General features: G+C 45.7%; 1 protein-coding gene across 4 annotated transcripts in view; it reads left to right on the top strand.

Annotated features, from left to right (window-relative positions):
• PAK5 (p21 (RAC1) activated kinase 5) overlaps positions 1-22,184 on the top strand; it is a 219,685-nt gene that overhangs the window by 142,503 nt on the left and 54,998 nt on the right. For all 4 annotated transcript variants that reach the window (XM_077282622.1, XM_077282620.1, XM_077282623.1 and 1 more), the window contains one exon: positions 677-1,459. In XM_077282622.1, coding sequence (XP_077138737.1) covers positions 677-1,459 — 783 coding nt within the window. The remainder of the gene's footprint in view (positions 1-676; positions 1,460-22,184) is intronic.

Genomic DNA, 22,184 nt, shown 5'->3' on the forward strand with positions numbered 1-22,184 from the left:
CAGGCACACCGTGAAATATGGCTACTGTCATGGCCACTGGGAGCCATTCAGGAAGCTGGGAAATAACAAAAATGGATCAAACATGAACCAGATTTATTTAATGTGCAAAATTCTTATTTCTGTAAGTCACTTAATATAAACTCTACTATTGTAAGGACTTGTTCAAACACAGCGTTTTTGATGCCTCTGTTTTTTTCTGAGCCTTTTTCTTATGGAAAATCGCAGCATTTTACAGTAACAGCAATACGAGTTAGATTTCTAAAAATGTCATTCACACTGTGCATTTTTCATTGCGTTTTTTTTTACATTTTGTGCTTTTTTTGTTTAACTTGGCATGTCAATTTTTTCCCCATTGAGGTCATAATGCCTAGACATCAAAAATGCACTACAATGTGTGTGATTTCCATTGTTGTTTTCTGGCCACAGTTTTTGTTTTTTCAGAACACAAAAAAGCGTAAAAAAAACTTGAATATATACTAAGGGTAGTTATATTATTATTACTACAAGAATAGGCCATCAGTATAAAGTACTGGACAACCCCTTTAACCATAATGTGGAAAATATTTTGATTTCTATGTTTTAGGACAGGCTGTGATTTACCACCTTTTGACTTTTTTAAAACACATCAAATAACTCAAATAACCATATTTTTTCCTACTTTCTTTTTCTTCTGTAGACTATTGTCAGAGGCAGTAAACCTCCACTAGATGCTTCCATCAATGGCTTGCTAGAAGACTTTGACAATATATCTGTAACACGCTCAAATTCCCTTAGAAAAGAAAGTCCACCTACTCCGCGCCAGGGATATTCCAACCATTCGAAGAGTTACCCTGAAGAAAATGGCTTCTTTACCTTCTCCCACTACAGTGAAACTGAAATCCCCAGAAGCAGTGTTTGTGAACGATACAAGGAAAGGAGCCTGAGTGCTGAAGAGGCAGAAGGCTACTACAGGGCAAGCAAGCCGACCAGACATAATGGGCATCCGGTTAAAATGAGGTCTTATGAAGCATACTTTCCTGAAGTAAAAAACGTGAAGGCTGATATGTTCAGTTATCCCTCAGAATACCACCCACACCTGGAAGCAAAAAGTAAATCTGTTGATCAGTGTGGAACGTCATGGGACTACCACAGGGTCACTGGTGCATCTCTTCAGGACTACAGGGACTACTTTCCACCATCTATTACAGGGACCGTCATGTTAAGCGAGGGCTCAAAAGAAAGACTAGAATATAGTGAATGGGGAGATGGGCTTCTCAAGGACGATTATGATAAAAGGCCGAAGTCATCATATGTAACCCAAACGAGCCCTCAACCAGCCATACGACAAAGGTCAAGATCAGGATCAGGCCTTCAAGAACCAGTCATACCCTATGGTGCACTAAAAACCAACCAGCAAGGGCACTCGTTTGCTTCATACACTTACCCCCGTTTGTCTGAAACTGCAGCATGCATTCCAAAGGTAATCCACTCCCTTCTATCAGCTATTGACTTTTATTATTACCAGTTATAATATATATTTGCTAATCCATAGCACTTATACAATTCTCATATGATAGTTAATGTTAATTACTGGTTTATAAAAGAGAAGAATATACTATAGAAATAGTTGCTCCCAATTGTTTCTCATTTTTGTGATAATTATATGTGTCTTTGTTTTAAGGATGTTGCTGAATTCATCACATAGCGATCTATATGTTAAGTAATCTGCGAAGACTATGATCACCCCTATTGTTATTCACAGCACAGTGGTTGTCAGTACATAGTTATTAGCCCCATAAACTGATGCCTTTTACTTTTATTAGAAAGTTTAGCTGTTATAGAGATGGTGAAAAAATAACTATTCACGTCATTACGCAGCTTGAAGTTCTTGCACTCTGAATCTACAGCACTATGTGATCCCTGAAGTCAACCCAGTATGTTCTCAAGGTGGCCATAAAGGTTAGATGGACGTCAGCAGAATTGGTTGGCCGCATAAGTGTATAACCTAGTCCTGTGTTGTGAATTCCGTCTGGGCTCCCTCTGGTGGCCTTTAGCGATACTGCGGGTCTGGAGATGGGCTCAGCTGCCTCATTTCCTGCTATGCTGGTTCCTATTTAACTCCACCTGCACCTTTGTTTGTTGCCTGCTGTCGTTGTATTCAGTACTGGTTCTGATCTCTCTGGACTTCCTTGTGACCTGTCTCCATCCGGAGAAGCAAAGTCTTGCTAGTTCATGTTTGCTCATTTTTCTCTTGAAAATATGTTTCATTATATGATGAGTTCAGTCCAGCTTGCTTATATGTGATTTTTTGCTTGCTGGAAGTTCTGGGGTGCAGAGTGCGCCCCTCACATCGTGAGTCGGTGTGGGGGTTCTTGTATTTTCTGCGTGGATAGTTTTTGATAGTTTTGTACTGACCGCACAGATCCCTTGCTATCTTCTGTCTATTTAGCATTAGCGGGCCTCATTTGCTTAAACCTGTTTTTCATTACTACGTTTGTATTTTCCTCTTAACTCACCGTTATTATTTGTGGGGGCTGTCTAAACTTTGGGGTCATTTCTCTGAGGCAAGTGAGGCTTGGCTTTCTCTCTAGGGGTAGTTAGTTCCTCAGACTGTGACGAGGCGTCTAGGTTTTTAGGTTACGCTCCACGGCTGCCTTTAGTGTGTATTGGATAGGTTCAGTGTTGCGGTCAGTATAGTTTCCACATCCCCAGAGCTCGTCCTAATATTCTGGTTTACCTATCAGGTCAGTTTGGTGATCCTACCACCGGATCATAACAGTACAGCAGGCCCGTAAAGAGTTAATGCATCGCAAAAGAGGGATAAGAGAAATCCTGAGTTCATTTTTTTTTTTTTTTTTTCTGCAGTGTGTCTTGCCTCTCTCCTCCCCTTAATCTCTGGGTGGTTCAGAATTCAGCTGCAGCTATGGACCTTCAGAGTCTGTCTTCTAGTGTGGATCATCTCACTGCTAGAGTACAAGGCATTCAGGATTATGTAGTTCGCAGTCCTATGTCAGAGCCTAAGATACCTATTCCTGAGTTGTTCTCCGGAGACAGATCTAGGTTTTTGAACTTTAAAAATAATTGTAAATTATTTCTTTCTCTGAGACCTCGTTCCTCTGGTGATCCGGTTCAGCAAGTTAAAATTGTTATTTCTTTGTTGCGTAATGACCCCCAAGACTGGGCATTCTCTCTGGCGCCAGGAGATCCTGCATTGCAAAATGTGGATGCATTTTTTCTGGCGCTTGGAGTGCTTTATGAGGAACCTAATCTGGTAGACCAAGCAGAAAAGGTTTTGCTGGCTCTCTCCCAGGGTCAGGATGAAGCAGAGGTTTACTGTCAGAAGTTTAGGAAATGGTCTGTGCTCACTCAATGGAATGAGTGTGCCCTGGCAGCGATTTTCAGAAAGGGTCTTTCAGAAGCCATTAAGGATGTTATGGTGGGGTTCCCCACGCCTGCGGGTCTGAGTGAGTCAATGTCTTTGGCCATTCAGATTGATCGGCGTTTGCGGGAGCGCAAACCAGTGCACCATCTGGCGGTATTTTCTGAGCAGAAGCCTGAGTCTATGCAATGTGACAGGATTCTGACCAGAATTGAACGGCAAAATCACAGACGTCAGAATGGGTTGTGCTTTTACTGTGGTGATTCTGCTCATGTTATCTCAGATTGTTCTAAGCGCACAAAAAACTTCGCTAGGTCTGTCACCATTGGTACTGTACAACCTAAATTCATTTTGTCTGTTACTTTAATTTGCTCTCTGTCATCCTACTCAGTTATAGCTTTTGTGGATTCAGGTGCCGCCCTGAATTTGATGGATTTGTCTTTTGCCAGGCGCTGTGGTTTTGTCTTGGAGCCTTTGCAATTCCCTATTCCACTAAAGGGAATTGAGGCCACGCCATTGGCCAAGAATAAACCTCAGTACTGGGCTCAAATGACTATGTGCATGACTCCTGCACATCAGGAGGTGATTCGCTTTCTTGTGTTACATAATTTGCATGATGTTGTCGTGTTGGGTCTGCCATGGCTGCAGGCTCATAATCCAGTCCTGGATTGGAAAGCAATGTCTGTGTCAAGTTGGGGTTGCCAGGGGATTCATGGCGATGCTCCTTTGGTGTCAATTGCTTCTTCTACTCCTTCTGAAGTCCCTGAATTTTTGTTGGACTACCAGGATGTATTTGATGAGCCCAAGTCCAGTGCCCTACCTCCTCATAGGGATTGTGATTGCGCCATAAATTTGATTCCTGGTAGTAAGTTCCCTAAGGGACGACTTTTTAATTTGTCTGTACCAGAACATGCCGCTATGCGGAGTTATATCAAGGAGTCTTTGGAGAAGGGGCATATTCGCCCGTCCTCGTCCCCTTTGGGTGCGGGGTTCTTTTTTGTGGCCAAGAAGGATGGTTCTCTAAGACCCTGTATAGATTATCGCCTTCTAAATAACATCACGGTCAAATTTCAGTATCCTTTGCCACTGTTGTCCGATCTGTTTGCTCGGATTAGGGGGGCCAGTTGGTTCACCAAGATAGATCTTCGTGGAGCGTATAATCTTGTGCGTATAAAGCAGGGCGATGAATGGAAAACAGCATTTAATACGCCCGAAGGCCATTTTGAGTACTTGGTGATGCCTTTTGGGCTTTCTAATGCCCCTTCTGTGTTCCAGTCCTTCATGCACGACATTTTCCGAGAGTATCTGGATAGGTTTATGATTGTGTACCTGGATGATATTTTGGTCTTTTCTGATGATTGGGAATCTCATGTGAAGCAGGTCAGGATGGTATTTCGGGTCCTGCGAGCCAATGCCTTGTTTGTGAAGGGCTCTAAATGTCTCTTCGGAGTCCAGAAGGTTTCCTTTTTGGGCTTTATTTTTTCTCCTTCTACCATTGAGATGGATCCAGTCAAGGTCCAGGCTATTCATGACTGGACTCAACCTACATCGGTAAAAAGTCTTCAGAAGTTCTTGGGTTTTGCTAATTTTTACCGTCGCTTCATCACTAATTTTTCCAGTGTGGTTAAGCCTTTGACGGATTTGACTAAGAAGGGTTCTGATGTGACGAATTGGTCTCCTGAGGCCGTGGAGGCCTTTCAGGAGCTCAAACGTCGGTTCTCTTCGGCTCCTGTCTTGCGTCAGCCGGATGTCTCTCTACCTTTCCAGGTCGAGGTTGATGCTTCTGAGATTGGAGCAGGGGCTGTCTTGTCACAGAGAAACTCTGATGGCTCTGTGATGTTGCCATGTGCTTTCTTTTCAAGAAAGTTTTCGCCTGCCGAGCGGAATTATGATGTTGGTAATCGGGAGTTGTTGGCAATGAAGTGGGCATTTGAGGAGTGGCGACATTGGCTTGAGGGAGCCAAACATCGTGTGGTGGTCTTGACTGATCACAAGAATTTGACTTATCTCGAGTCTGCTAAACGGCTAAATCCTAGACAGGCTCAATGGTCGCTGTTTTTCTCCCGTTTCAATTTCATGGTTTCATACCTTCCGGGTTCGAAGAACGTGAAGGCTGATGCTCTTTCTAGAAGCTTTGTGCCTGACTCTCCGGGAGTTTCTGAACCGGCTGGTGTCCTCAGAGAAGGGGTCATTTTGTCTGCCATTTCCCCTGATTTACGACGGGTACTGCAAGAATTTCAGGCCAATAGACCTGATCGTTGTCCACCGGAGAGACTGTTTGTCCCGGATAGATGGACCAGTAGAGTCATTTCCGAGGTTCATTCTTCGGTGTTGGCAGGTCACCCTGGGATTTTTGGTACCAGGGATTTGGTGGCTAGGTCCTTTTGGTGGCCTTCCTTGTCGCGGGATGTGCGTTCCTTTGTGCAGTCCTGTGGGATTTGTGCTCGGGCCAAGCCTTGCTGTTCTCGTGCCAGTGGTTTGCTTTTGCCTTTGCCTGTCACGAAGAGGCCCTGGACGCATGTTTCCATGGATTTTATTTCGGATCTTCCAGTCTCTCAGAAGATGTCTGTTATCTGGGCGGCTTGTGATCGTTTTTCTAAAATGGTCCATTTGGTGCCCTTGCCTAAGCTGCCTTCCTCCTCTGATTTGGTTCCACTGTTTTTTCAGAATGTGGTTCGTTTGCATGGTATTCCTGAGAATATTGTGTCTGATAGAGGATCCCAGTTTGTGTCCAGATTTTGGCGGTCCTTTTGTGCTAAGATGGGCATTGAATTATCTTTTTCATCGGCCTTGCATCCTCAGACAAATGGCCAAACCGAACGTACTAATCAGACCTTGGAGACTTATCTGAGATGTTTTGTTTCTGCTGATCAGGATGACTGGGTGACCTTTTTGCCATTGGCTGAGTTCGCCCTCAATAATCGGGCTAGTTCTGCTACTTTGGTTTCGCCTTTTTTTTGCAATTCTGGTTTTCATCCTCGTTTTTCCTCAGGTCAGGTTGAGTCTTCTGACTGTCCTGGGGTGGATTCTGTGGTGGATAGGTTGCAGCAGATTTGGAACCACGTGGTGGACAATTTGACGTTGTCACAAGAGAAGGCTCAGCGCTTTGCTAACCGCCGTCGCTGTGTGGGTCCCCGACTTCGTGTGGGGGATTTGGTGTGGTTGTCTTCTCGTTATGTTCCGATGAAGGTCTCCTCTCCTAAGTTCAAGCCTCGTTTCATCGGTCCTTATAAGATTTTGGAAATCCTCAACCCTGTGTCATTTCGTTTGCACCTCCCAGCATCATTTGCCATTCACAATGTGTTCCATAGGTCATTGTTGCGGAGATATGTGGTGCCTGTGGTTCCTTCTGTTGATCCTCCTGCTCCGGTCTTGGTCAAGGGAGAATTGGAGTATGTGGTGGAGAAGATCTTGGATTCTCGTGTTTCGAGACGAAGGCTTCAGTACTTAGTTAAATGGAAGGGCTATGGTCAGGAGGATAATTCCTGGGTTGTCGCCTCTGATGTCCATGCGGCCGATTTGATTCGTGCCTTTCATTCGGCTCGTCCTGATTGGCCTGGGGGCTCTGGTGAGGGTTCGGTGACCCCTCCTCAAGGGGGGGTACTGTTGTGAATTCCGTCTGGGCTCCCTCTGGTGGCCTTTAGCGATACTGCGGGTCTGGAGATGGGCTCAGCTGCCTCATTTCCTGCTATGCTGGTTCCTATTTAACTCCACCTGCACCTTTGTTTGTTGCCTGCTGTCATTGTATTCAGTACTGGTTCTGATCTCTCTGGACTTCCTTGTGACCTGTCTCCATCCGGAGAAGCTAAGTCTTGCTAGTTCATGTTTGCTCATTTTTCTCTTGAAAATATGTTTCATTATATGATGAGTTCAGTCCAGCTTGCATATATATGTGATTTTTTGCTTGCTGGAAGTTCTGGGGTGCAGAGTGCGCCCCTCACATCGTGAGTCGGTGTGGGGGTTCTTGTATTTTCTGCATGGATAGTTTTTGATAGTTTTGTACTGACCGCACAGATCCCTTGCTATCTTCTGTCTATTTAGCATTAGCGGGCCTCATTTGCTTAAACCTGTTTTTCATTACTACGTTTGTATTTTCCGCTTAACTCACCGTTATTATTTGTGGGGGCTGTCTAAACTTTGGGGTCATTTCTCTGAGGCAAGTGAGGCTTGGCTTTCTCTCTAGGGGTAGTTAGTTCCTCAGGCTGTGACGAGGCGTCTAGGTTTTTAGGTTACGCTCCACGGCTGCCTTTAGTGTGTATTGGATACGTTCAGTGTTGCGGTCAGTATAGTTTCCACATCCCCAGAGCTCGTCCTAATATTCTGGTTTACCTATCAGGTCAGTTTGGTGATCCTACCACCGGATCATAACAGTCCTGACACTTGCCAACTGCAGCTGTTGGAGGAAAAAGTGGATTGGGCAGGTTAAATTTCAACATGCCCAATTCTTTATTCTCATGGGAGATAAGCCATCAGAGGTGTTTGGCAGTGGCTTCTTCTTCTATCTCCAGGATCTGAACCAAGAACATGGGAGAAATAGCTGTTGGCAGCTGTCTAAGGTGTCTGAATACCTTTAGTGTGAGGAGCTCACACGTGATGTTATTCCCATCTGGTGCCTTTATGATATAGCCACAGAATATGCCAGAAGTCTGATAGATGCAGGAGACTGCCAGTGCTGGTCTCTCTCTGGACGGGCCCTGTTAGTTGGCAGGAATAGACAGGTGGCCTTGCATGCTCTGCTATCCATTCATTTGGTTGAAATGTCCACATAGTGTCCTATAGCCTTGGTCAGCAATTTTCGGAACTGTGACACAAGTGAGTTGAGTGTGTCAATCATGCAAGGCCACTAGCAGTACAGGATGTTCTCAAGATCAATGCAGGTCCTTATTGCAGTACCCATATCTATGGGTAACTATTTCGAAGATGGGTTTAACCCTTGAACATTTAAGTTGGTTCTTACTAGGAGACTGACAAAGAGAAAAATGTAAAACCCCAGTACAACTTGGCAGCCATGCATAACACTCTACAAAGCGTGAGGACTAATTTTATGTAACGGTGAGCACTATTCAATGAGTAAAGTGGAGCCCGAGAATTGTCATTTCAAGACAATTTTGTGAGAATTTCAGTACACAACTTAATTCAAGGCAATACTGCCAAATAAAACACATTTAACTTGTTCACACATTGTGGTTTTTTTCTGTACATTTTTGCCACAGAAAAAATTCAGTGTTTTAACCTCTTCACTCCAAAGCCTGTTTTCACGTTCATGACCAGGCCACATTTTCCAATTCTGCACATAGTCACTTTCATGTGCTAATAACTCTGGAACACTTCAAGTGATTCTGATGTTATCTTTTCGTGACACATTTTACTTTATGGTAGTGGTAAAATTAGGTCAATATTTTTTGCGTTTATTTGTGAAAATATCAGAATTTTGGTGAAAATGTCACAATTTTTAAACTTTTTATTTTTATGCCCTTAAACCAGAGAGTTATGTCACACAAAATAGTTAATAAATAACATTTACCACATGTCTACTTTACATCTGCATCATTTTTGAAACATTATTTTTTTGTTAGGAAGTTAGAAGGGTTAAAAGTTTAAGCAATTTATTATTTTTCCAACAAAATTTACAAAACCATTTTTTTAGGAACCACATCACATTTAGGCTGCCGTCACACTAGCAGTATGTGGTCAGTATTTTACATCAGTATTTGTAAGCCAAAACCAGGAGTGGAACAATTAGAGGAAAAGTATAATAGAAACATATGCACCACTTGTGCATTTATCACCCACTCCTGGTTTTGGCTTACAAATACTGCTGTGACGGCAGCCATAAAGTGACACCATTTTCAAAACTGCAAACCTCAAAGGACTCAAAACCAAATTCAATAAGTTTATTAATTACTTAATGCAATGTGGAATGAAAATATTACATTTTCGCACAAAATGTTAGACAAACAAATGTTCATTTTCAAAATAATAATAGGAGAAAATGGATCCAAAAATTTGTGCAATTTCTCCTGAGTACGCCGATATTCCAAATGTTGGGGAAAACTACTGTTTGGACGCATGGCAGGGCTCGAAAGGGAAGGCACTCCGTTTGACTTTTGAAGCTCATATATGGCTGGAACAGATAGTGAATGCCATGTCGCATTTGCAGAGCCCCGATGTGCCTAAAAAGTAGAAACCTCCCACAAGTGACCCCATTTTGGAAACTATATGTCACAGGTGTGTCAGAGGCTGCAAACAGTCGCACTGCATCTACCTGCAGAAGGTTTTAGCGGTTGGCTTACAGATTCCTTCCTAGTCCTTCTGACTTTAGGACCCAGTGGCAACCTCCCCTGGCTCTAGTTGACACACCTGTTGCTGGTGATATTTCCATTTCCCTTTTGAGGCTTGGAGCTATAGCAGTCAGCTATCTTCCTCTTTGGTGTTTGGAGGACGTCTGTGTTTCTCTCTGAGTCTACTCAAGCTAAGTGTTCCCTGTGTTTGTGTATCCCACCTGTCTTTAGTGGTAGTGGGGATTGACTAGTGCTAATCCTGTCCTTCTCTATGCAGGGCTTATCGCAAGGGTCAGGCAGAGGTTAGGTATCCTGGTCGGCGATAGGTGCGGAACCTATATAGGGATGCTTAGGGCAGACAGGGTGTCATTAGATCTGCAAAGGAGTCTTCACTCCCCTCTTCACTAGTGTTTGATTTCCTTCCCATTATCCCTTCGTGTTGCACCTAGTCTTTCCTACAATGTGTGTTACACTATACACACTATACTCCTCAAGGAATTTATCTCGAGGTGTGGTGTGCATCTTGAACTCTCAGGTGCTTCACAGAATTTTATAACATTGAGCCGTGAAAATGAAAAAAAAATATTTTTTACCACAAAAATTTTGCTGTAGCCCCCAAATGTGTCATTTTCACAAGGGTAAACAGGAGAAAGCAAGCTGTACAGTTTATTGTGCAAATTCTCCTAAATACGCCAATACCCCATATGTGGTCAAAAACTACTTTGAGGCACAGAACAAAGCTCAGAAGGGAAGGACCGCTATTTTATAGTGGCCCCATTTTAGAAATTACACTCCTCTTGGAATTTATATACTGGTGTAGTGCCGAGTTTGGCTCCATGGGTGTTTTCCTGAAAGAAACAGTGGGATTTGCTGACTGTAAATTAGGCGGGCTCTCATCGCTACAGTACTGACAAACATGTGGATGCTAAATGTGTAGGCACACTAGGGCTCAGGAGGGAGGGGGCATTTGGATTTGGGAGATTTCTGAGATCTCATGCACATGCCGCTACTTTTTAACTTGCAGATTTTAACTTTCAAAACGCTTTTTTATTTATTTATTTTTTTAAATCTGCATCATGTTAATTCTTTAAAAATTTTTGCATCATTTTTCACCCATTCAAATGAATGGGAAAAATAGCAAAATCCCTTTAAGAAATGAACCCTAGGCAGTAGCTTGCACCTCTTAATACTGGCCGTGATAGCAGTGTCACATTTTGAGGAACACTATGAAGAGGTGAAATTATGACAGAGCTGGCATGTGTGGCCTGGCGAAACAGGGAATAATTTGGGCAGATTGTAGATAATTAGCAGCGTGGGCTAATTAGTGATCGCGGTGACGTCACAGTGCGTCTGGCGGACAGGGACACAGCGCTGAGGCTCATTTCTCTTTAATAGAGCAATGAGTAAAAACATCTGATCCCATAATTGTATTCTCTCACGGCTTCAGTATGAAATGCTGGTACACTATCCACTGTCATGTCTGTGCACTCCCATCTGGGAAAATAGTCCCAGAAAAATAGTTCATCATAGCATGCTACATTGCTGCCTAATGTTTGCATCATTGTCCTTGTCGGCACCGGAGATTGTGTGGTCTCTGTGCTTGTGCCTAGGATAGCCAGTAGACAGTCGCGTGATCGATCTCTACTTTGACTCATGGACTTAAGATGCCCCATGTCCAATGTTTACATGTCCTGTCTATGGTAGCAGGGGCTCCTTAAATGAAGGCATATGGTAAGAAATTAGGGGGTCTGGAGCTTCCTTTAATAAAACAAAATCCTTTATGGCGTATTAAATGGAAGAAAACAATTTGATGAAAAATATTAGACTTTAAATTATTATTATTATTTATTGTTATAGCGCCATTTATTCCATGGCGCTTTACATGTGAGGAGGGGTATACATAATAGAAACAAGTACAATAATCTTGAACAATACAAGTCATAACTGGTACAGGAGGAGAGAGGACCCTGCCCGCGAAGGCTCACAATCTACAAGGGATGGGTGAGGATACAGTAGGTGAGGAAATGAGAAAAATGTTCCAATGTCACTCATCTGTCAATGGCAAAAGTGTGTGAACCTTTAGGATTAGCAAATAATTTAAAGTTGAAATTAACGTCAGTTGTTTTCAATCAATGGGATGACAATCAGGCATAAGTGGGCGAACTGTTAAAGAACAAGTATCGATCAATGTCTGATTTTCACAATACATATTTGTTGAAGTGTATCATGGTATAAACAAAGTAGACTTCTGAGGACCCAAGAAGACAAGTTGTTGATGTTCACTGGGCTGGAAAATCTTACAAAACCATCTTTAAATAGTATGGACTTCACTGATTCAGTGATGCAGATTGAGTAGAAATGGAGAAAATTAAATTTTTATCCTCTCCAGGAGTAGGCAAGCATCAAATATATCACTCCAACAGTGGAGATGGGTGAACCTGAACGGTAAAGTTCGTGGTCCACACTGGACAGCTAGTGTCCATACATGGACCCTGATCATGGACTTCACCCGGTTACTGTTCGGGTTCCGCAGCCCAAACAAAGCTTGTTGAAAGGCTGCAGCGCAGCTCTGGCATGCCAAAGTAAGGAGACATATTCGCCGGGCAATTCAAATTATAAAGGAAAATATCACGATGTCTGTAAGTAGAATCTCAAGAGAATGTAGGTTGTGTAGCAGGACAACAACCCAAAGCACTAAAGTCGTTCTACAAAATAATGGTTAAAGAAGAATAAAGTTTTGGAGTGGCCAAGTAAAAGTCCTGACCATAATCCTATAGAAATGTTGTGGAAGGACCTGAAGGGAGACAATCCACCAACATAACATGGTTAAATATGGTTTATTAAGAGGATCAGGCTGAAAACCCTCCAAGCCGATGCTCAGGTTTAATCAACAACTAGTGTAATGTTTCAGTCTAGTTATTGCTGCACAAGGGGATCACACTATTACTGTGAAGGCCCACATACCTTTGCCACTTACAGACATGTGATATTGGATTTTTGACAGATTTGGTTGATTTGGTTCTGCTTATCTACTTTTAGGACTTGGGTGAAAATCTGATTTTGGTTTAGGTCAAATTTACTCAGAAATATGGAGAATTCTGAAGAGTTCACAATCTTTCCAGCACCACTGTAGGAGACCCACATTTGTCTCAAAACTGAGGACTTGAATCTTTAGAAAAAAAACTCCTAGATTTTCAATGGCTGGCATAAGAAGGGCCGTGCTGTCTAATAATCATACAAAACTGTACAATGATCACAGTCTCTGTAATCTCGCATCTGAGTCTGCAAACTGACTGTGCCTGGAGTGCCGTATGTTTACCCATATGGACAGATCAAACCTAATCTTGCCACTTTTGCCAATGGTCAAATCATGCGTAAATAGCAAGAGCAAAGTTGGATCCTACATAACAACTGTAAGATAAAAAAAGAAAGAAAAAATATAAAAAGGGAGTTAGGAGAAGAAGCGCAGTTTGTATTGATATAATAGATGGAAATGAAAAGTGACACATTCGTTATTAAACCCTAATGAGCTTTATGGGATCTAAAATTAGCAATTGGCAGGTCAGTGTCAGCGACTCGTTGCCAAAATCATGAGCGGTAATTCCCGGCTACAATCAGCAAATCTCTGAGTTGTCAAGAGCCGTCCCTCTATCCTGAAAGGCTTAGTTCAAAGCTTCAACTTAGTGATTGCCTACTATATATATATATTTCCTTTCAATCCACACTGTAAAATACTCTCTGTATAATATAGGGAACGATACTCATGAATTTTTATATATAATCTCTGACCACTTTGAGCAATTCACTAAAGAGCTTATATAGAAAAGCAAAGAGCTATTGAATATCTCGATTTTCAAAAATTCTAAAATTCATCTAAGTATAAAAACCAAGAGAATTGTGGATATGAGAGAACAACATTTAAATGGGTTGTCTACTATTCGGACAGCCTCTTCTTAAATAATGTGTAAAATAAACACAGCTGCAAGTTTCATGTGAGGGAAGTGAACGCTGATTGTCTGCAGCTCTCGCATGACCTAACAATGTCACATGAGCAACAACATCACAGGAATAGAGATGGGTGAACCTGAACAGTAAAGTTCGTGGTCAGTACGAAATACCTACTGTTTAGGCACGGACCCTGAACACGGACTTCATCAGGAAGTGTTACTGTTAGGGTTTGGCACCCCGAACACCTGGTGTTTCTCGCGCTGTCATCTGCATGACAGCACAAGAATCTCTGGTGGCTCTGATCGGAGGTAAGATTAATACCACCGGTCAGAGAGCCGCGGCTCCTACACCCTTAGATGACAGTGTGAGCCCGCAGCTGTGATCGTAGGTAAGAAGTTTACCTATGGTCACTCGCGTCAGCTGATGGTATTACTACTCCCATCAGCCTACGCCTGCTGCCACCAATAACAGTGAGAGCAGGTGGCAGCTGTTGGGGAGTATTCATCAGCCGATGCCTGTGCTGTGCTGTAAATAAATCATAAAAAAACAGTGTGGGTTTTCCTGTATATTTGATAACCAGCCAGGAAAAACTGACAGCTTCGGGCTGCAACCCTCAGCTGTCAGCATTAGCAAGGCTGGTTATTAAGAATAGAGTGGTCCCCGTGTTGGTTTTTAAAATTTTTTAAATAAAAAAATTTTAAAAAATGGCATGGGGTTCCCCCCATTTTTGACATCCATCCAAGCTAAAGCTGACAGCTGGGGGCTGTATTCTCAGGCTGGCAAGGGGCCATGAATATTGCCCCCCCCCAGCCTAAAAACCGCAGCCACCCTAGAAAAGGCACATCTATTCTGGCACTTTGCTTGGCTCTTCCCACTTGCCCATTCAAGTGAATGGGGTTCGGGTACTTTTTTTTTTTTTTAACTGGCCGATCCCACTGGACACGAACATCCAGGGGTTCGCCCATCACTACATACAAATAGCATAGGTGCAGGAGGTGCGTATCAGTTATTTTAATTTTACACTGGAGAATACAGTATTTAGGAAAGAATTCTTTCAGTAGTGTACAACCCCTTTATAGTACAACTACACTGGGTGTAAATTGAGGTAGAATATTGCAGATTTTGCTGTAACTTTGCCTTTTAATTTCATCCAATTTATTGCAAAGGATGAAATCCACTGTGGAAATCCACATCATAAATTGGCAAGCAACTCTGACTTACTTGATAGGTATGTTGAAAACTACACTGCTCAGAAAAATAAAGGGAACACTAAAATACCACATCCTAAATATCTCTGAATGAAACATTCCAGTTGCAAATTTTTATTCATTGCATAGTGGAATGTGTTGAGAACAATAAAACATAACAATTATCAATATAAATCAAAATGAATATCCCATGGAGGTCTGGAGTTGGAATGATGCTCAAAATCAAAGTGGAAAATCAAATTACAGGCTGAACCAACTTCAGTGGAAATGCCTCATGACAAGGAAAAGATGCTCAGTATTGTGTGTGGCCTCCACGTGCCTGTATGACCTCCCTACTGTACAACGCCTGGGCATGCTCCTGATGAGGCAGCGGATGGTCTCCTGAGGGATCTCCTCCCAGAGGAGGGCCAGTCCATAACTTCAATGCCTTCATCTTGCAGGAACTGCTGACACACCCCAGCCACATGAGGTCTGACATTGTCCTGCATTAGGAGGAAACCAGGGCCAACTGCACCAGCATATGGTCTCACAAGGGGTCTGAGGATCCCATCTCGGTACCTAATGGCAGTCAGGCTACCTCTGGAGAGCACATGGAGAGCTGTGTGACCCTCCAAAGAAATGCCACCCCACACCATTACTGACCCACTGCCTAACCGGTCATGCTGAAGGATGTTGCAGACAGCAGATCGCTCTCCATGACGTCTCCAGACTCTGTCCCGTCTGTCACATGTGCTCAGTGTGAACCTGCTTTCATCTGTGAAGAGCACAGGGCACCAGTGGCGAATTTGCCAATCCTGGTGTCATGTGGCAAATACCAAGCGTCCGGCATGGTGTTGGGCTGTGAGCACAACCCCCATCTGTGGACGTCGGGCACTCAGACCATCCTCATAGTCAGTTTCTAACCATTTGTGCAGACACATGCACATTTGTGGCCTGCTGGAGGTCATTTTGCAGGGCTCTGGCAGTGCTCCTCCTGTTCCTCCTTGCACAAAGGCTGAGGTAGCAGTCCTGCTGCTGGGCTGTTGCCCTCCTACGGCCCCCTCCACGTCTCCTGGTGTACTGGCCTGTCTCCTGGTAGCTCCTCCAGCCTCTGGACACTACGCTGACAGACACAGCAAACCTTCTTGCCACAGCTCACATTGATGTGCCATCCTGGATGAGCTGCACTACCTGAGCCACTTGTGTGGGTTGTAGAGTCCGTCTCATGCTACCACGAGTGTGAAAGTACAACCAACATTCAAAAGTGACCAAAACATCAGCCAGAAAGCATTGGTACTGAGATATGGTCTGTGGTCCCCACCTGCAGAACCACTCCTTTATTGAGTGTGTCTTGATAGTTGTCAATAATTTCCATTTGTTCTCTATTCCATTTGCACAACAGCATGTGAAATTAATTGTCAAACAGTGTTGCTTCCAGAGAACAGTTTGATTTCACAGAAGTTTGATTTACTTGGAGTTATATGCTGTTGTTTAAGTGTTCCCTTTATTTTTTTGAGCAGTGTATTTTGTGGGCAGAAAATTCACAGCTTATTACCAGCTAAGAGGAGAAAAATTGAAATAAATAATCTCATCCACTTGCTGTGTATAACATTTGCGAATAATCCAGTCTGAAAATGACCTGCAGTGAAGATCTTACATCCGCAGCATTTCAATTTACGCTGCAAATGTAGGAATTTGCAGATTTAAAAATAGATATTGAGCTATTAGGTAACCTAGTTCCTCCACAAGAGGGAGCTCTCTATATACTGTCTTATTATTGAGGTCAATGTCTGTGGAATGCTCCTACACTCCCTCTAGTGACAGCTGCAGGTATCAGCATGGTTTAGGAGCTCGGTGTTAGGAGCAACTTACAAAGGCCTCAATGACACTTGGTCTCCATATTTCTCACCCTTTTTAACCCATTTTGTTCCCCATTTTACAGAGAAATTAGTTGATTTGACCCTGACATTTTGCAGCATTTTGGAAGTGACGTTAGATTTGCATGATGCACTGCCTAAAGCAGTTGCAGATAAAGTTATTGTCCAATAATGAAACAGAATATTACAAATAATGCAGCAAATCTAAAAAAAATAATAATAATTCTGAAGATGAAGTATTATCTGCGAAGCATCAGAGACAACATAATAGCTAAGCATTTGTAGTTTTCACCGACCTCAAGAAAAGGCAGCGAAGCGTTAAAGATATTCTGCATCTGAACATCTCAAGCTGTTCTCAGATTTTGCAGAACATTAAGATTCTGTTGTGTGCAGCTTCTTGTATGCAGTACCCCATCAGCTTGCAGGGCTTGCCGTGAGCTGCTGCTCATTTCCTTCTGAGGGTCCCTGCAGGGGAAAATACTAAACATTAGGGAATATTTAGTCATCGAAATATATAGATTTTGGGTCCTGGTGCAAAATATTCTCTCCCATATCATTCTCTCTACAGGGGAGTCTGGTTCATTTGTTTTTATATGTTCTATTGATTTATTTTAAATGCCATAAACCTAAACATATGATACACACTTCATTTCTTGAAGAATATATATTTTTTATTATTGCATAAAATCATCTAATATATAATTGCCTAGAATACTACTTCCTGCAATTTGTGCCAACTTCCGTGACTTTGTCCGGAGCTAATGTCCGGAGATAATGTCCGGAGCTAATGTCCGGAGCTAATGTCCGGAGCTAATGTCCGGAGATAAGTGACGTCACCAGTGTCCTACACCCAGGCAGAGCACAGTGGCCCCAGGCAGAGCACAGGGGCCCCAGGCAGAACATGGGGCCCCAGGCAGAGCACAGGGGCCCCAGGCAGCATATGGGGCCACAGGCAGAGCACAGGGGCCCCAGGCAGCATATGGGGCCCCAGGCAGAGCACAGTGGCCCCAGGCAGAGCACACACCAAATTGGAGGCCGAGGGGCCCCGCCAACCAAATCGGAGGCCGAGGAGCCCCGCCCACCAAATCAAAGGCCGAGCGGCCCCGCCCACCAAAGCGGAGGCCGAGGGGCCCGGCCCCGCCCACCACATCGGAGGCCGAGGGGCCCCGACCACCACATCAGAGGCCGAGGGGCCCCGCCCACCACATCGGAGGCCGAGGGTCCCCGCCCACCAAATCGGAGGCCGAGGGTCCCCGCCCACCAAATCGGAGGCCGAGGGTCCCCACCCACCAAATCGGAGGCCGAGGGTCCCCACCCACCAAATCAGAGGCCGAGAGTCCCCGCCCACCAAATCGGAGGCCGAGGGGCCCCGCCAACCAAATCGGAGGCCGAGGGGCCCCGCCAACCAAATCGGAGGCCGAGGAGCCCCGCCCACCAAAGCGGAGGCCGAGGGGCCCGGCCCCGCCCACCAAAGCGGAGGCCGAGGGGCCCCGCCCACCACATCGGAGGCCGAGGGGCCCTGCCCACCAAATCGGAGGCCGAGGGTCCCCACCCACCAAATCGGAGGCCGAGGGTCCCCGCCCACCAAATCGGAGTCCGAGGGTCCCCGCCCACCAAATTGGAGGCCGAGGGTCCCCGCCCACCAAATCGGAGGCCGAGGGTCCCCACCCACCAAATCGGAGGACGAGGGGCCCCACCAACCAAATCGGAGGCCAAGGAGCCCCGCCCACCAAAAGTAAGTGCGGCCCCAAAAGTAAGTGCGCCCCCAGGTGCAAAAGTAAGTGCGCCCCCGGGTGCAAAAGTAAGTGCGCCCCCGGGTGCAAAAGTAAGTGCGCCCCCGGGTGCAAAAGTAAGTGCGCCCCCGGGTGCAAAAGTAAGTGCGCCCCCGGGTGCAAAAGTAAGTGCGCCTCCACGTGCAAAAGTAAGTGCGCCCCCGAGTGCAAAAGTAAGCGCGCCCCCGGCCCCGGGTGCAAAAGTAAGCGCGCCCCCCAGTCCCGTGTGTGAAAAGTGCTGCTGTAAAGCTGGTAGCGCTGTTCAAGCACCATGTATTTCCTTCAGGAAATGCCCATCTAATATATAATTGCCTAGAATACTACTTCCTGCAATTTGTGCCAACTTCCGTGGCTTTGTCCGGAGCTAATGTCCGGAGCTAATGTCCGGAGCTAATGTCCGGAGATAAGTGACGTCACCAGTGTCCTACACCCAGGCAGAGCACAGGGGCCCCAGGCAGCATATGGGGCCCCAGGCAGAGTACAGTGGCCCCAGGCAGAGCACAGGGGCCCCAGGCAGCATATGGGGCCCCAGGCAGAGCACAGTGGTCCCAGGCAGAGCACAGGGGCCCCAGGCAGCCTATGGGGCCCCAGGCAGAGCACAGTGGCCCCAGGCAGAGCACAGGGGCCCCAGGCAGAACATGGGGCCCCAGGCAGAGCACAGGGGCCCCAGGCAGCATATGGGGCCCCAGGCAGAGCACAGTGGCCCCAGGCAGAGCACAGGGGCCCCAGGCAGAACATGGGGCCCCAGGCAGAGCACAGGGGCCCCAGGCAGAGCACAGGGGCCCCAGGCAGCATATGGGGCCCCAGGCAGAGCACAGGGGCCCCAGGCAGAGCACAGGGGCCCCAGGCAGCATATGGGGCCCCAGGCAACATATGGGGCCCCAGGCAGAGCACAGGGGCCCCAGGCAGCATATGGGGCCCCAGGCAGAGCACAGTGGCCCCAGGCAGAGCACAGGGGCCCCAGGCAGAACATGGGGCCCCAGGCAGAGCACAGGGGCCCCAGGCAGAGCACAGGGGCCCCAGGCAGCATATGGGGCCCCAGGCAGAGCACAGGGGCCCCAGGCAGCATATGGGGCCCCAGGCAGAGCACAGTGGCCCCAGGCAGCATATGGGGCCCCAGGCAGAGCACAGTGGCCCCAGGCAGAGCACAGGGGCCCCAGGCAGCATATGGGGCCCCAGGCAGAGCACAGTGGTCCCAGGCAGAGCACAGGGGCCCCAGGCAGCTTATGGGGCCCCAGGCAGAGCACAGTGGCCCCAGGCAGAACATGGGGCCCCAGGCAGAGCACAGTGGCCCCAGGCAGAACATGGGGCCCCAGGCAGAGCACAGGGGCCCCAGGCAGAGCACAGGGGACCCAGGCAGCATATGGGGCCCCAGGCAGAGCACAGGGGCCCCAGGCAGAGCACAGGGGCCCCAGGCAGCCTATGGGGCCCCAGGCAGAGCACAGTGGCCCCAGGCAGAACATGGGGCCCCAGGCAGAGCACAGTGGTCCCAGGTAGAGCACAGGGGCCCCAGGCAGCCTATGGGGCCCCAGGCAGTATATGGGGCCCCAGGCAGAGCACAGGGGCCCCAGGCAGCATATGGGGCCCCAGGCAGAGCACAGTGGCCCCAGGCAGAGCACAGGGGCCCCAGGCAGAACATGGGGCCCCAGGCAGAGCACAGGGGCCCCAGGCAGAGCACAGGGGCCCCAGGCAGCATATGGGGCCCCAGGCAGAGCACAGGGGCCCCAGGCAGCATATGGGGCCCCAGGCAGAGCACAGCGATATTTTGGACCACTGTGCGGTGTTTCAGACCCCCTGTGTGATGTCTGGGGCCCTGTTCTTAAGTATATTAAAGATTAAAGTAACGTATATTAAAGTATATTATAGATCACATTTGACACGTTTATGAGCACCATTGAGTGATATACTCAAGAATGACATAATTTTTCAACATTTTATGGTTTCAAACTGTAAACACTCAGAGTTTTTTTTACTTCAACCAGAAAACCTTAACGGTTCATAAAAAACTTGACTGTTCAGGATATGATAAAAGTCATAGTATTCTGAATCTTTAACTTATAAAGATACCTTTACATGGGGTGATTATTGGTTCCAGAGAGGCTTTCGGCCGATAATCGTACACATGGCTGGTGACAGGACAATACAATATAAACGTTCAAAGGTAAACACTGATAACATTAAAATCTAATATATAATTGCCTAGAATACTACTTCCGGCAATTTGTGCCAACTTCCGTGGCTTTGTCCGGAGATAATGTCCGGAGATAAGTGACGTCACCAGCGTCCTACACCCGCTCAGGGTGGACAAAGATACAGTTAGGTCCATATATATTTGGACAGAGACAACATTTTTCTCATTTTGGTTATAGACATTACCACAATGAATTTTAAACAAAACAATTCAGATGCAGTTGAAGTTCAGACTTTCAGCTTTCATTTGAGGGTATCCACATTAAAATTGGATGAAGGGTTTAGGAGTTTCAGCTCCTTAACATGTGCCACCCTGTTTTTAAAGGGACCAAAAGTAATTGGACAGATTCAATAATTTTAAATAAAATGTTCATTTTTAGTACTTGGTTGAAAACCTTTTGTTGGCAATGACTGCCTGAAGTCTTGAACTCACGGACATCACCAGACGCTGTGTTTCCTCCTTTTTGATTCTCTGCCAGGCCTTCACTGCGGTGGTTTTCAGTTGCTGTTTGTTTGTGGGCCTTTCTGTCTGAAGTTTAGTCTTTAACAAGTGAAATTGGGTTGAGATCAGGTGACTGACTTGGCCATTCAAGAATATTCCACTTCTTTGCTTTAATAGACTCCTGGGTTGCTTTGGCTTCATGTTTTGGGTCATTGTCCATCTGTAGTATGAAACGACGACCAATCAGTTTTGCTGCATTTGGCTGGATCTGAGCACACAGTATGGCTCTGAATACCTCAGAATTCATTTGGCTGCTTCTGTCATGTGTCACATCATCAATAAACACTAGTGACCCAGTGCCACTGGCAGCCATGCATGCCCAAGCCATCACACCGCCTCCGCCGTGTTTTACAGATGATGTGGTATGCTTTGGATCATGAGCTGTACCACGCCTTCGCCATACTTTTCTCTTTCCATCATTCTGGTAGAGGTTGATCTTGGTTTCATCTGTCCAAAGAATGTTCTTCCTGAACTGTGCTGGCTTTTTTAGATGTTTTTTTAGCAAAGTCCAGTCTAGCCTTTTTATTCTTGATGCTTATGAGTGGCTTGCACCGTGCAGTGAACCCTCTGTATTTACTTTCATGCAGTCTTCTCTTTATGATAGATTTGGATATTGATACGCCGACCTCCGGGAGAGTGTTGGTCACTTGGTTGGCTGTTGTGAAGGGGTTTCTCTTCACCATGGAGATTATTCTGCGATCACCCACCACTGTTGTCTTCCGTGGGCGCCCAGGTCTTTTTGCATTGATGAGTTCACCAGTGCTTTCTTTCCTTCTCAGGATGTACCAAACTGTACATTTTGCCACTCCTAATATTGTAGCAATTTCTCGGATGGGTTTTTTCTCTGTTTTCACAGCTTAAGGATGGCTTGTTTCACCTTCATGGAGAGCACTTTTGACCGCATGTTTACTTCATAGGAAAACCTTCCAAATGCAAGCACCACACCTCAAATCAACTCCAGGCCTTTTATCTGCTTAGTTGAGAATGACATAATGAAGGGTTTGCCCACACCTGTCCATGAAATAGCCATGGAGTCAATTGTCCAATTACTTTTGGTCCCTTTAAAAAA

Source organism: Ranitomeya variabilis, chromosome 2 (assembly GCF_051348905.1).
Source record: "Ranitomeya variabilis isolate aRanVar5 chromosome 2, aRanVar5.hap1, whole genome shotgun sequence".
NCBI classification, from domain to species: domain Eukaryota; kingdom Metazoa; phylum Chordata; class Amphibia; order Anura; family Dendrobatidae; genus Ranitomeya; species Ranitomeya variabilis.